At 52.0% G+C, this 15,621-nt stretch overlaps 1 protein-coding gene across 4 annotated transcripts in view; it reads right to left on the bottom strand.

Moving 5' to 3' along the window:
• The window catches only part of LLGL1 (LLGL scribble cell polarity complex component 1), a 64,966-nt gene that overhangs the window by 3,445 nt on the left and 45,900 nt on the right, over nucleotides 1-15,621 (bottom strand). For all 4 annotated transcript variants that reach the window (XM_029576192.1, XM_029576190.1, XM_029576189.1 and 1 more), the window contains exons 14-20: nucleotides 15,300-15,592; nucleotides 13,205-13,358; nucleotides 12,800-12,953; nucleotides 3,871-4,154; nucleotides 3,223-3,487; nucleotides 2,286-2,397; nucleotides 938-1,029 (exon numbers count right to left, since the gene is read on the bottom strand). In XM_029576192.1, the coding sequence (XP_029432052.1) occupies nucleotides 938-1,029; nucleotides 2,286-2,397; nucleotides 3,223-3,487; nucleotides 3,871-4,154; nucleotides 12,800-12,953; nucleotides 13,205-13,358; nucleotides 15,300-15,592 (1,354 nt within the window). The remainder of the gene's footprint in view (nucleotides 1-937; nucleotides 1,030-2,285; nucleotides 2,398-3,222; nucleotides 3,488-3,870; nucleotides 4,155-12,799; nucleotides 12,954-13,204; nucleotides 13,359-15,299; nucleotides 15,593-15,621) is intronic.

The raw sequence follows: 15,621 nt of genomic DNA on the forward strand, positions 1-15,621 counted from the left end.
TCCATTGTCTCAAATTCCTCTGAGAAACAAACAGCACCTAGTTACCCGTTTTCTCTCAAATGCTGGGGTACTTGTTCATCCTATGAAAGAAGCCATGCCATGGAGGCTCAGTGATACCTGGAGCATTACCAGCCTGAACTGCTCATGGATTGAGCACCTCCCAACTCCTGCAGGTGGGCAGAGACAGGGAGAGAGAGTCCAGGGCCGCTGAGCAATGCTAAATTGGAGCAAGCTGGGGGCCCTATAGGAGCTGCTGCAGTCCACCCCCCCCCACATCCCGCTCCAGTCTCTCCCACACTGCAGCTCAGCAAGTTTCATCCGCACGGGAGCAGACTCAAAGCTGTGCCCTGCCAGAAGCATTGGAGCAAGATGGGAGGAGACAGACTGGCTGGGGACAGGCATTCTGCCTTAGGTTTAGGATTTCTGGGAGATCATCATCTGGCAATTCATGAAGCCTGAGGAGTTTTTAGCTGACAGCAGTCCTGACTCAGTCAAAACCCCTGTCTCCGAAACAAAATGAGTCATTCAGGGTTGAAATTCTTCCATCTGAGGAAGATGCGCCAGAGCCTTCCAGAGTGCCTGTAGATTATAAGGTTCGTTTTGGCATGAAAGGCAGGGGATGTGCCAATTTCTAAAAAGCTGGCCTTGATAACAGCGAGGGGCTCCAGTGACCCCTTGAACAGAGACAGGATGCAGCAGGCAGCCGCTGTAATAAGCAAGGCCATGGGGGCGGTGGAGACCGGTGCACGAGGTGAGAGTCCTGTGGAACTGACCAGTGCCTTTCCTGAAAACAGATTTTAAAAAATTAAAAAACCCCACGACATTTTGCAGAGTTTATGGGTGCCCATGGATTGCACATTATAAAACAAGCTACCAAGAAGTCTGTGCAGATAGATAGATGCAGTCGCTGAAGGAAGAAAGCTTAGCTAGCTCTTACCTTCGTCTGCAAGCGAGCGGCGCGTCTCCGAGTTCTGCACCGTGTGCATGCCATTGGCCTGGTTAATTTTTGGAGATCCCGTCACATTTTTACTAGAAAGGGAAAAAAACCCACATTACCCACAAGAGAACCAGAGAGGGCTGAATCTAAATTTCTTTGCGTTAGTTGAGATCAGGGGAGCACTAGATGCAGTGCACTGGGACTTCATCAATGCCTTTGATAACTGAGCGCCCTTGGTATGGGTCCTAAGCTGAGTCAGGAGCTGGTCGAGTGGGTGCTGACAGATAGGGGGTTAATAATGTGCTGCAGGATTGCCCCTCAGCCCAGTTCGGATATTGTCGAAGGCCGATCAGGAAAGGATTGCCTTTTTGCAGATGCAAAAAACATGTAACAGGGTAGACACCCTAGAAGATGTGGAAAATGAGGCGAGGAGGAAGCCTGATGAATGGTCTAGCATCCAACAGCTAAGATTTAATACTTAAATGATCCTGCTTTTTTTTTTTGTTTGGATTGCAAAAACCCAAAGGGAGCAATACAATATTAGTCTGCTGCTGATTCAGAACAAGATCTCAGAGTACAATCAAATCAAAATTAAACTGCATAATCCACATGCAATAAAATAGAGTAACAATCAAAATAAGACATAAGCAATAAAATACAACCAAACATATGACAAGGTATTCAAACAATGCAAAGAGGCCTGTGTACACAAACAATTTGTTTTCCTAAAAATCATGCAAGACATCAAGTTCTGTGCACACATGAGTGGGATCATATCTGATGATCTTAAAGTGTCCCTAGAAGTAGATAAGGTGACAGCAAAAGCCAGAAAGCTACTTGGATGCAGAGGGAGAGGAATAACCAGCAGGAAAAAAAAAATAAGTGGCGATACTGTCTCTGTACAAGTCTGATGCAACCTCGTTTGGAGTATTGTAAACAATTCTGGATAGACTGAATAAAGCTGGTCCAGAGAGGAAAGGAAGATATTTAAATATGTGCAAGAACACGCACACACAGCAAGTGAGCGAGGTCATTCAATGGGAAGGAGGCTGGTCATGGGAGAAGGGTGAAGAGGTGGTGGATGCATGGGAGGTGAGGACAGTATCAGAACTCGAGAAAACATGGGACATCTCTGAGGGAGGAGAAGGGATGACAGAAGCTGAGCAGGAAGATGTGTGGTCGAATGGACAGGCCTGCTAGATTGCCCCCAAAATGAGCAGCAGACTAAGCTCATAGTAAGTAAGAGGATTTAAAAATGCAATTAGGAGATAGTGACCACCCCCCCAATGTGCCCAAAATGATTCTGTTTAAACCCCCCCCTTCATGCTCCCCACCACTCAATGCTCACCTGAGGCAGGTGACCTGTGGCCTGTCAAACTCCACCGAACATATTGGCTCTGTGATATTCCTGGCACTGAGCGAGAACCGCTCAAACTCTGACGGGGAGATCAAGTAGAAGCCTGCAGGGAAGGAAGGTTACAGGGAGAGCTCATACAGCTTAAGTCGTGGGTTGGCAGCAATGATCGAGGCAAAGCAATCCAGACATTCACAGGAACACAAATGCCATGCTGGGTCAGACCAAGGGCGCATCGAGCCCAGCAGGATCCTAAACAGCAGGTCCAACCGTCCCTGCTCGTAACGGGGATAAGCAGTGGCTGTTACTTGCCAGGATATAAATGTTTTTAAATAATGCATAAAAAGACCTTTTTAAACCCAATTACATTAACAGCTTTCACCACATCCTATGTTTAATTGTGCATGGATGCAGACCGTGTGATGGTGTGGGGGGAGGGGGGAACCTGAACATGCTAATTGTATTAATAGCCACACTGTCAATCTCCGATGCCTTGTGCATTTGGTCCTCTAACAAAACCCAGGTATGAAACCAAAAATCCAGGTGCTGGCGAGATGCCCACGTGAGGGTCCAATGACAAACATCGGCACGCCCAATACACACCTTCTCAAATGCTGGGAGTGGCTAGGGAGGAGTTTTCAGAAGCTAAATACCAAGATCTCCTCAGGAACGCTGCTACAGTCCTTCATTTATTGTTTCAACCTACCCAGAAAATCTAGAACAATTTTGCCAAAATAGTGGCTTTATGGGCAGAAATCTGTCCCACTTTCCTCTCAGTCGTTGATCTCATGCACGCAATTCTTAGATTTTTGTCCACGACAGGATCCGCGCAGGACGACATTCCTGGCCGAAAGCCCCTCCCCCCCCCCCCCAGGCAGCCTTTTTGTGAGCTGGGGCCCAGGCCTCCCCCCCCCCCCCCAGCCTCGCTCACCTTGTCCATATTTGGTGAAGATGCAGGACGCGATGCCGCTGATGTCCTCTTTGCGGATGCAGTCGTAGCGCACCTGCGGCCGCAGCCCTGGCACGCTGAAGACGTGTATGTCCCCCAGGTTGGTCAGGCACACCAGGCAGTTTTCCACGTAGTCCTCAGACACCGCGCTCACGAAGTTCACCAGTGCCACCCGGCGCACCCTGCAGCCTTCGTGCGCCGTCAGCTTGAACTTGGTTTTGGCGCTGACTTTAGGCAGCGTGAACACCTGCGGGAAGGCAACACATCAGCCCCCTCCCCCGAGGCTCCCATGCAAATCTAACCCAGAACGTCACCTTCAGCACAAGGTTCACGTCTTCTCGTTTCTCATCTCTCCAGTTGCCTCCTTAGCCCCGCTCAGGGCTTGGGACTGAGAGACGGTAAATGGGGAGTGATAGTTAAGCAAGCACGACAGGATCACTAGGAGCCTTTATGTGCACCCCCATTTTGTCTCGGACGCTTTTAACTGCAGAGATCCTACAGTGCAACAAGTGCAGAACATGGCAGGCCTCATGGGGTGGCCGCAGCACTGCCACGTCCTACCCCAGCAGCGTGGCCTGAATCCACATCCCACCCCCAACAGACTCATATCCAAAAATCATTCTCCGTTACCTTGAACTGTTCCTCAGAGGCGATGAGCACAGAATGGCTTCCCTGCATGTCGGGGGCCTTGGCCAGGTCCCGGGATACTTCATATGGTTCTGGCAGAGGACTGCCCCGCCCATCCAGGACAGCAATGGATACCACCGGTGCCCGGTGCATCAGCTGGATCTCCTTACCCAGCACGGCTTCAACCGCATGCTCCGAAAACTTCTCACGAGATGGCACCTCCAAGGCGTAGGCAAACACAGAGCCAGAGTTCGTCCCTGCCCACATGGTGGGGCCGTGGTGTGAAGCTAAGAAGGAAAGCAGGAAAAGTCTGGTGCCAGAATACACAAACCCAGCAAGAACTGGTATCAGAGCAACACCTGTGCAAAAATTATGCAAGTCCCAAGTCAGGGCTTCCAAAACTTGTCCTGGCTCCCCCATTCACACAGCCATGATAAAGGGGATGGAACAGCTCCCCTATGAGGAAAGGCTAAAAAGGTTAGGGCTGTTCAGCTTGGAGACCAGAGTGCTGAGGGGGGATATGATAGATGTGTTTAAAATCATGAGAGAACTACAACAGCCAAATATGAATCTATTTACTGTTTTAGATAATAGGACTAGGGAGCATTCCATGAAGTTAGCAAATAGCACATTTAAAACAAATCAGAGAAAACATTTCTCCATTCACACAATTAACTTCTGGAATTTGTTGCCAGAGGTTATGGTTAAGACAGTTAGCTTAACTGGGTTTAAAAAAAAATTGACTTAGGGAATGGCTACTGCTTATCTCCGGCATTAGTAACAAGGGATCTACTTAACATTTGGGTACTCGCCAGCTAGTTGTATCCTGAATTGGCCACTGTTGGAAGCAAGTTACCATACTGGGTCAGACTGAGGATCCAGCAAGCCCAGCATACCATGTTCCTAACCAGCAGGGGGTTTCGCGATACCCACAGTGAATACACAAGATTTTCATATACCAAAGCCAGTGAATGCAGATTTCTCATGCATACGTTTTCACTGTGGATATTCTGAAAGCCAACTGGTTGTGGGGTTCCTGGGACAAGTTTGGGAAGCCCTGTTATAAGTCACCCTGCCACACATTTAGTGCAGTGTCAATGCCTCGAACTTGCAACAAATGGGATGTTATGAGTATGTCCAAGCATGAGCAATCTCCAAAATACACAAGGGTAGTAGCAAAGCAGCAATAGACTTCCAAGAGTTCATTCAAGATCTTTTCTAGACCAGTGGTTCTCAACCCAGCCCTCGGGACAATTCCAGCCAGTCAGGTTTTCACGATATCCCCACTGAATGAGAAACTTGCGTACAAATCTCATGCATATTCATTGTAAATACCCTGCAAGCCAGACCAGACTAGCCAGGTGTGTCCAGAGGACTGGACTGAGCACTGCTGGTCTAGACAAAGAGGGCGATATTAGACTCCACTTAGCTGGAAAAGTCGTCACTTATCTAGCTAAATATCTGGCCATGCTTAGCAGCCACCACTTATAAAGTCAAGTGGTTAGCCAGCTTAGTGGTGGCTGGGAAATTGGTATTTTGGCGAAGAGATTTAGCTGGATAAGTAGTGATAATCAAGCTTATTTGTGGGTCAATTGCAGGTCTAAAGTTAGCCGGATAGATCTAGTGATGGATTCAGGATATCCAGCAGCATTACGGGTACACGTCCCACACAGAAACCTTCGATCAGCAAACAAAGCACTCTTAACCATTCCTTCAGTAAAGACAGCGAGACTAACCCAAGTGAGAGAAAGGGCCTTATCTTTAGCAGGCCCCACACTTTGGAATACAATGCCTGAAGATCAGATTACAAAGAGCTCTCAAAACCTTTAAGAAAAGCTTAAAAACATGGCTTTTTAAACCAGCATTTTCTAAAAAGAGACCAGAGAATAGAAAATATACAGGAATAGGCAGAAGAGCACCGGTACAGCACTATTCTCGAAAAGTGCATGATAATACTAATAAAACAATCAAATAAAATAACTATTTCACAACTAACGTCCTAGTAAACCACAGACTGAATTTTACCTATGAGTAGTACCTTACAGGTGCACATGGTCAGGACAAGCGATTGTCTTCTGATATATTGTAACCGAACCTGTTAGAATGTTCTACTGTAGGCATTCACCTTCTTTAATTTATGAGCAGACATGTAAACCTTTGCAACGGTATAGAAAAGATTTTAAATAAAAATAGATTGCCATGCTGCCAGATATAGCTGGTAAGTTAACCAAATAAATCCTACCCAGCTAATTTAAACGTTTACCTTTAATATCCACCCCAGAGATTTGTAAAAGTGAGAAAGTTGAGAGCAGCCTTAGATATTACTGTATTTTAACCTGCTCAAACTAAACTGCCTTCCCTAGCATAATAAAGTGACTGGTGGAGACCAAAATGGCCCATTAGATACTCGTGCACCTCGTCCCAGCCCTCACTTTATATCCTCCCAAACCTGCCCGGGGTGGCTTCCATCTCCACTTGTAGGACCCTTCCTGGTTAAGGACATTCAGCCTCCCCATGCTCATTAAAGTCTGGATTTATCCACTGTCCCCGTCCCCAGACTTCCCGGATGCCCAGAGCATTTACTGAATCCTACAGCAGCAGCGCAAGCGAGATACCCGAGCAGCAGCCTCCATGGGGTGCAGGTTTCTCTCGTGCTTCGGCCCCATCACCCTGACGTGCCGCTTTGAATTCCATCTACAAGTTCCTCCTGGTGCAAGATTCTATTTATATGAAGCTATACAGAGTCCAACAACTAAAGCAGGCCGATGAGCTAGCAGGATCTCAATAGGAGGACGAGTGAGGAAGAAGAGATGGGAAATTCGATTGTTGCCAATTCTAATCCCTCAGGGATAGGAACGTTCTGGCTCCTATAGCATTTTTTAGTTCAAGGTATGGGATGTATGCAGATAGCAGATCGATGGTCTATAAACTGTAATAAGATGTGCAGCATGCTCGCTATCTGATCTGTTGTAACGCTGAGGGCACCATTGAAGGCTTCACAGGGCAACGTTAACCTAAATACCCAGAGGAAGACCATATCCAGGCTCCAGCATCATGCAAGACAGTCGACAAGAATACCAGCGTTCACCACCACAGCAAGAATGAAGCAGAACAGAGACTGGGACTCTGATACTCCACAAGCCCGCACGCTGCCTGGGCTAAGGATGGGAATTTTAGAGAGCAGAAACAAAATGAACCCCCTCCAGTTACTGGAAGAGGAATGGACGGTGGTAAGAATGCGCTGTACACTGCCAGGGAAGGCTGCAAGCCCTGTGCTCCCTCACACAAAAGAGGCAGGCGAGAGCTGCTAGAGGATGCATTTTAGAGCAGGATGCGACCTGAAGATTCCAGCTCCAAAGCCAGAAATCGCTTGTGTGTGTCAGTTCAGCATGAGCCTCCCTCCCTCCCTCTCATGTAGTGGCAAAGTGCCTTGCCACATCTGGACCTTACGGCCAAGATAAGAAAATTATTATTTACCTAATTTTCGTTCCTGTAGTACCATGGATCAGTCCAGACAGTGGGTTATGTCCCCAATCCAGCAGATGGAGTCAGCACAAGCTTTGAGGGGGCGTCACCCTATATACCACTACCCCCTCTGCAGGAGTTCAGTATCGAGTATATCAAAGCCCGAGTAGAAAACCCGAACCCCGTAATGGATCAAGTTGAAAAAGAACCGGCAACAACAACCGGGTACCTATAAGAACTAGAACTGTAAAGATCCTACCAACGGGTAGGAAAGGCGAAAAACACAGCAAGACAACCTGTGGGGAACTGCGAAAGCAGTAAGAGCGGAAGCCGTAAGAAAACACAGCCACAGAAAAGAACCGAGCAGGCAGAGCACCCAGACGCGGTGGGCGTCTGGACTGATCCATGGTACTACAGGAACGAAAATTAGCAGGTAAATAATAATTTTCTTTTCCCTGTACGTACCTGGATCAGTCCAGACAGTGGGATGTACCCAAGCTTCCCTACATCGGGTGGGGTCCTGCGAGGCCTGCTCGTAGAACCTGTTCGCCAAGATGTCCAGAGACAGTAGAGGCGAGATGGAGGCGATAGTGCCTTGAGAACGTATGCAACGATTTCCAGGTGGCTGCTCCACCGATTGCTGGAGAAGAGAGCGAGCGGACCTCCGCCCAAGAGGCCGCCAGAGCACGTGTAGAATGCGCGACAATGCCGGGTGGGGGAGTCCGCCCCACCCCAATGTAGGAAGCTGCAATGCCAGCCTTCAGCCATCTGGCAATCGTCGTCTTCGAGGCCTGGGCCCCGTTCTTGGGACCCGACCCAAGGACGAAGAGATGGTCCGACGGCCGGAACACACTCGTAGCCTCCCGATAGATACACAGAGTGCGCTTGACTTCCAAGAGTCGTAGAGATTTCGGCTCAAAACACGAGAAGGACGGCAGTTCCACCGTCGGATTCACATGGAATGCAGACACCAGCTTCGGGAGAAAAGATGGAACGGTGCGGATGGAAACTCCAGAGTCGGAGAAAACGCAGAGAAGGCTCTCTACACGACAGAGCCTGCAGTTCCGATATGCGACGAGCGGAACAGATTGCCACCAGGAACACTGCCTTAAGGGTGAGATCCTTAAGCGTTGTACTACGCAGTGGCTCGACTCTAGGAGGGACAAGGATCCCGCAATGGAGACCGCAGATGTTTAATACCCTTGAGGAATCGAACAATACCCGGGTGCTGCAGTAGAGAATCCCCATCACACAATAGCGAACCAGGGCGGCCACCTGGACCCGCAGGGAATTATAGGCGAGCCCCTTGTCCACTCCCGCTTGCAGAAGTTGGAGGATCTGAGGAACAGAAGCCTCAGTTGGTCCCGTGTCCTGACCGGCAAACCACAACTCGAACACCTTCCAGCCCCTAACATAGGCTATCGACGTCGTCGTCTTTCGTGAACTCAACAGCGTGGACAGTACCGCCTTCTGGTAGCCCCGGCGCCGGAGGCGGCGCCTCTCAAAAGCCAGGCCGCAAGACAGAAGAGTTCCATGACAGATGCCCGAGTCGGATGGGTCTGTCGATCACCAGCTGTAGAAGGACCGCGAAGATCAGTCCCCTGATGATACTCTATTCTGCGGGGTGTTCTGAAGGAGATGGGACGGCCATGGGAGCACTAGAGCATCAACTCCCTCCGCACCTCGCTCCCTCCGGCGACTGAAGAGACGGGGAGCCTTGGCGTTGTGCGCGGACGCCATCAGATCCAGGTGAGGGGTCCCCCACCGATGGACAAGCAGTTGCATCGCCCCGTCGGATAGTGACCATTCCCCGGGATCCAGTAGTTGACGACTGAGGAAATCTGCCCGGACGTTGTCCAACCCTGCGATGTGCGAGGCCGCCCGGCGGACCAGAAAACCGCTCCGCCCACTGCATCAACATCGCTGCCTCGAGCGCGACCCGCGGGCTGCGAGTGCCGTCTTGTCGGTTGATCTAGGCCACGGTGGTCGCGTTGTCCGATAATATTGTCTGGTCTCCAGACGATTGATGGACCATTTCGACTCTTCCTCGGACCACGTCCCCTGCGTGGAGCTGCGGTCGCAGGCTGCCCCCCAGCCGACGAGACTGGCGTTGTTGGACACGCCGCGAGCCAGATTCGCCGGATCCAACCACCAGCGCAGACTGTTCCTGGCCACTTGCGGCAGAGGGAGGGTCACCCGGTAGTCCTGCGAGGGCGGTTTCCAACGGGAAAGGAGAGCTCGCTGTAGCGGCGGGAGGCGCGCAAACGCCCAAGGGACCATGTCGATGGTGGAGACCATCACCCCCAGGAGCTGCAGGTAGTCCCAGGAGGTGGGATCTGGTAACGCAGAGAACCGCCGTATGTGATCCCGCAAGGAGTGCGCCTTGTCCTGTCGCAGAAAAACCTTGCCCAGACGGGCGTCAAGCGCTACGAGGGCACGAGGAAGCTCTTGGAAAAATTCACCCCCCATTCGAGGGACTGCCGGAACTGTACTTCACCACCCATTCCAGGGACCGCCGGAACTGTACTACCCTGGTCACCGCCTTCTGGCCGTGGCAGAAAGACTTCGCTCGAACGAGCCAATCGTCCAGATATGGATGGCCTAGAGTGCCCTCCTTCCGAAGGGCAGCCGCCACCACTACCATGATCTTGGGAAAAGTGCGCGGGGCCGTCGCCAACCCGAATGGGAGGGCTATAAATTGGAAATGCTGGTCCAGAATCTTGAACCTGAGAAGGCAATGATGTTCCCGGTGGATGGGAATGTGCAGGTATGCCTCCGTCAGATCCCAGGGGGCGAGGAACTCCCCCCCGATGCACCGCCGCAATCACCGACCGCAGCGTTTCCATGCGGAACCGGACCACCCGGAGGGACTTGTTGACTTCCTTGATATCCAGGAGGGGCCTGTAGGAACCGTCCTTCTTTGGCACCACGAAGTAAATCGAATAATGGCCCAAGTCCACCTCGCGGGCGCAATAGTGCCTATCTCCCGGAGCCTGTCCAGTGTTAACTGCACAGCCCTTCGCTCGGGACCCTATCCGCAGGTGGAGAAGATGAACCGGCCCTGCGGAACGCGGACAAAACTCCAAAGCGTAGCTGTGTTCTATGGTGTCCAGGACCCACTGGTCCGAGGTGATGTGCACCCACTCCTTGTAGAATAACGCCCGCCGACCCCCAAGCCTGGGGACGACGGAGTGGGCGAGCCTGGCATCCTTGCGAGGATTTGGGAGAGGGGAGTCCCGTCCCGGGGGTGGAGCGTGCGGGCCGGCGCCCGCGAAAGGAACGCGACCAGGGCTGAGACCTGGGAGCGGAGAAGACCGGTATCTGTCCTCCGGCAGACGATGAACCGCATTTTACCCCAGGGGCTTGATGATTTGATCCAAATCCTCTCCGAAGAGGAACTTACCCCTGAAAGGCAGGGAGCCTAGACTCGACTTGGAGGACGTATCCGCCGCCCAGTTGCGAAGCCACAGCAAACGTCTGGCCGACACCACCGAAACCATGGAACGCGCCAGCACCCGAAACAGATCGTACGAGGCATCCGCCCCGTACGCCACCGTGGCTTCCATCCTATCCGACTGGGCGGCCTCCTCGGGAGGGAGGGCCTGGGACGTGAGAAGTTGCTGCACCCAGAGGAGGCTTGCCCGCTCGAAGACCTTTTTGAGGAAAACCTCCAACTTGCGATCCTGTGCATCCCGCAGGGCCGCGCCTCCCGTCACTGGGATCGTCGTCCTCGTCGTGACCGTCGACACCGCGGAGTCCACTTTTGGTACCCTAAAGAGGTCCAGAAAATCTTCCGGCAAGGGATACAACTTTTCCATGGCCCTTTCGACCTTCAGGGAAGCCGCTAGGACCGGATCCCCCGTCTTCGACGAGGTGACGACCGCAGGCGCTACAGGCGCGGGCGGATCCGGCGGCGGGTTGAGATCCAGCTCCTGGAGAATCAGCAGGATAAGGTCGTCCAGCTCTTCCCTCTGGCAGAGGCGAAGCGTGCGCGGATCATTCCCCTCCGGCGTGGAATCCGCCTGGTCCCAGTCCGTATCATCAGGGTCAGGAGCCCCCGGGTCTGGTGCCGCTCCCACCGGCCCCGGGAGGGGTCGGGCCCGGACCGGGGGGGGGGGGGGGGTGTTTGGGGGCCCCCACGCCCGTCAGGACGGGGGGGGGGGGGGGGGGGCCTGAGAAGCAGTCGCCGTCCGAGGGACCTTAGCCGGGGGAGGCCCTGCCGGTGCGTCCAACCCCTGCAAATGTGCCTTGTGCAGAAGCAAAATAAATTCCGGGGAAAAAACCCCGGCCTGCCCGAGGAGGCCCCGGCCGAAGGAGAGGCCGTGGCACCCTGTCCCTGCGGACCCGGTTCCGGTACCAGGGTTGGGAGAGAAGCCGCTACCGCTTCCCCATCCTCCAGCGCTCCCTGAGACCCCTCAGGGCGCTGTGGATGCAAAATGGCCGCCGTTCCCGCCACGAATGGGGGAGGGGCCTGCCGACGCTGCCCGGGCAAACTGGAAAGGAAGGTAAAAATTGTCGAGGGACTGCGAGGTGCCCTCCCCCCCGGGGGGCACCGAGCGCAAATGTCGTCCCGAGAAATGCGGGGCCCCGGCTCCCCGCAGGCTGAGCAGCGCGACGGCCGCGGCATGGAGATCGCGTGTGAAGAACCGCCTCAATCAAATCCTTCAGCCTCGGGGGGGGCCGCGAGAGAGCGCAAAACGGCGCCGCGGGGGGGCCCGATCGGCCTGCACTGCCCGCCGGAGGGAGCTCCAAGTGCCGCGGGGGGGCCTCCTGGCCGCACAACCCGCCGAAAACGGCCTGCCTGCCTGCCACAGCTGAGCAGCGCGACGGCCGCGGCATGGAGATCGCGTGTGAAGAACAGCCTCAATCAAATCCTTTAGCCTCGGGGGGGGGCCGCGAGAGCGCAAAACGGCGCCGCGGGGGGAAAAACAAATAGGCAGAGGCCAAAGTCGAAAATCAGTAAGAAAAGCACAGGGAAAATCCTATCTCAATGGGAGAAACCCAGGATACCCTACTCGCATCTGCTGGAGTCAGAAGATACTGAACTCCTGCAGAGGGGGTAGTGGTATATAGGGTGACGCCCCCTCAAAGCTTGTGCTGACTCCATCTGCTGGATTGGGGACATAACCCACTGTCTGGACTGATCCAGGTACGTACAGGGAAGGGCAGCCTAGCCCAGCCCAGGGAATCTGTCCCAGGAGATAAGATTTGCAGCATTAAAGACAGCAAGCACGACACAGCCGACAACCTGGAAGATCAAGAAGGAAAGGCAGCCAAAATGCAAATGGAGGTTTATAATCTCCAGATGACGACACCAGTGGTTTACTCAGGTAGGAGAGAGAGTGGATGCACTGATAGAAGGGAGGTGTGGTTAACCTCCCACCCCCACCACGTCCCCATACAAAGTTTCACCAGAAAAAGCAAGTAAGAGAATGACTAGAAGTTATACCCAATGGGTGCTCCTTACCGTCTCTGAGGAATGTGTCAGCAAAGTAGAGACAGCGCACCACCCCAGAAAGGCAGTCGTCAGCCGAGCGGGGCTCGATTCGCCTCTGTACCGGGGTCATCTCCAAATCATGGGGTCCAGCCTGCTCTGCCAACTGCGCATTGGCTTCCTGTAACTAAACCAGCAGCAGTGAGTCTCACCCTTGAGCTGGGAGGGGAGACTGCAAACATCACAGAGGGAGGGAAGTTTACGGGGTCGAGAGTCAAAACTGCCCTGGCAGCAGCTTAAAGCCAGCTGCGTCGTTCCTCCCAGCCAATAAAGGAGAAACCCAAGTCTGGGACCTAGCCCCCTGGAGAGCATGCAGTGCGGAAGCCACACGCTCTACTGCTGCCCACCTTCTCCAACCCTCCTGCCCTGCGCCGTTACCTTGCTGGATGGGCTGCCGGCGGTCACGCGCTTCTTCCCGGACACCCTGCTCTTGCGGATCCTGCGGAAGGACTGCCTCAGGGACTTCTTTAGGGACTTCACCCGGGAGAGAGGACCTTCCATGGCCAGGGAGTCGTTGGGATGTAGCGTACACCTGCCACATAAAGTGAGGCTCGTTTCTAAGCCATCCCCGAAAGTGAAAGCACCACCACCCCTTCCCCCACTCCCCGGAGACCAGCTCCCAGAACAAGCTGCAGTCTGGGGGAACACACCAGGTTTAAAAAAGTTGGAGGTCTCCAATTTGGGCTTTCCCATATGCCATAAGTCTGGGTCAGAGCACACACTATGATGTTGCCCCCCCAGATAAGGCTGGGACGTGCTCAGAACTGCCGTTTCCTATCTGGCTCCATCTTTAGGGAACATATTACTGCTATATGCTCCAAGAAAACTGAAGTTTTGTAAGTTGCCGAAGATCTGGCTGTTTGAATAAGCTTTTGAAAGAAAGTTTTAGGATGAATTTTGTTATTGTAGGTTTTGATTTTATTTATTTATTTTTAATGTTATGCATTGTTACAAGTTTGCCCTGATGGTTCAGACAATGGAAGCGCAGGATATTTAATGTACTCTTGTTAACCTATAGCAGGATAGTATGAACACCCTGAAATGGCATCACTAGCCACAGGAAAATTGGTTCTTACCTGCTAATTTTTGTTCCTGTAGTACCAGATATTCATAGGTCACCAATTCACAGTTTTGTTTAAAAACGTTTTACTTTTTTTTCTATTATATTTTCCTAAATATATTGTATATAGTCTCTACCATATTATGTATCAAATTTCACCTTTAGGTGTAGTACCTTGCACAACTGCTAATGAAAGGGAAAACCTCAGACCGCACCAAAATCTTTGCCCTACAGCAACCAGAGGGACTGAATTTGGAAGGAGAATGGTCACGATTTTTTTTTATCACCACTAGAGGACCTCAGTAAGAAGGAGCCGGTTTGGTGGAAGAATTACATAAGAGTCATGGGTCTAGACTCGAGGTGCACCGAGATCATACAGATCCATACAGATCACCGTGAATGAAGGCGGATGCTTCTGCCTGGATTGGTAAGAGAACCTGAAGCTCAGTTAAAGATGGGGATCGGTTGAGTTTACATCCATTGAGATGGTTCACACTGGACACTTCCTTTTTAGAAAAGATATGGCTGTTTAAGCGTGGGGAAATGCTAGTCACTAAGATGCGGTGTGAATATTAGTGTGCTCGTATGCCCCGAAGCAGCAAAATTTAAGAGAAACATGGCCATGTTGGCGTTTCACAGGTAAGTACATCTTGAATTTGTCTGCTGAAAGCTAGAGGCTCTTCGGGACAGTAGATGGACAGAGGTAGACATTCAGAGCGTGTTCAGTGCTATTTAGCCGGATTAATGGGACTTATGCAGCTAAGTAGCGGACGCTGAATATGCACATTTGTTCAGTTGCCATCACTTAGCCATACAAGTCCCTTGTACAGCTAAAAAGGTAATCGCATAAAAGATAGGTGTGTAGGAGGAGGACTGGGGCGGAGCGACTTAGCTGTATAACTTGCGCAGCTAACTGCCACTATTCGGACTTAGCCACACGGCACGTCTAAACTCACACGGGTAAGTGCTCAGTTACATGCATAGCCGTGCCGCTGATTATACATCATAACTTGGCGGCTAAATTACTTGACCAGCCAGCTTTGAGAGCTGACCCCAGAACAAGTGGTACCCACACTGCTGCAGTGTTAAGAAAACAGAAGTTAGAATAAAGGATGAAAGTTTTTGTTTTATTGTTAAATACACCAGCGATGGCAGAAAAATAAAGGCACCAGAAGCCCTGAAAAGACAAAACAGATTTTAGTGCTAGTGCTGCCTGAGGTTTTCCCTTTCATTAGCAGTTATGAGGGTGAGCACTGTCCTGATAGAGGATACCTTTGCAGTTTCTCTGTCTCCCTCTGCTGGACAGGAGGCTCAGCTCAACCCACTGTCTGGACTGATCCGGGAATGTACAGGGAACTGGAATTTGAATACTGGGTTTACTGCGTTGGAGAGTAGCACTTTATCACTAGTCACCTTGCCAGCACAGGATTCCGCCGGTGGTAGTCAAACAGTCCAAAGCCATGGCTAGTACCGAAGGCCACGAGGTTCCATTCCGAGTGCAGCGTGACCGCAGTGACTGCTGCAGGGGGCATGCACTGCACCAGAATACCTGCTTGGAAGCCCGGGGGGAAATGGAGGGGGCCATTCCTGGGGGTCAGCCGGTCATGCCCTTTCCAAGTGAAGCCCTCCCGGTCCTGCAGGAGATCCATGGTGGCAATGCTGATTACGTGATCCGACTTCTCATCGCTCAGTTCCATGAGCAACACCTGACGCGGGGGAACAGGCCATGAGCAAA

Source organism: Rhinatrema bivittatum, chromosome 14 (assembly GCF_901001135.1).
Source record: "Rhinatrema bivittatum chromosome 14, aRhiBiv1.1, whole genome shotgun sequence".
NCBI lineage: Eukaryota > Metazoa > Chordata > Amphibia > Gymnophiona > Rhinatrematidae > Rhinatrema > Rhinatrema bivittatum.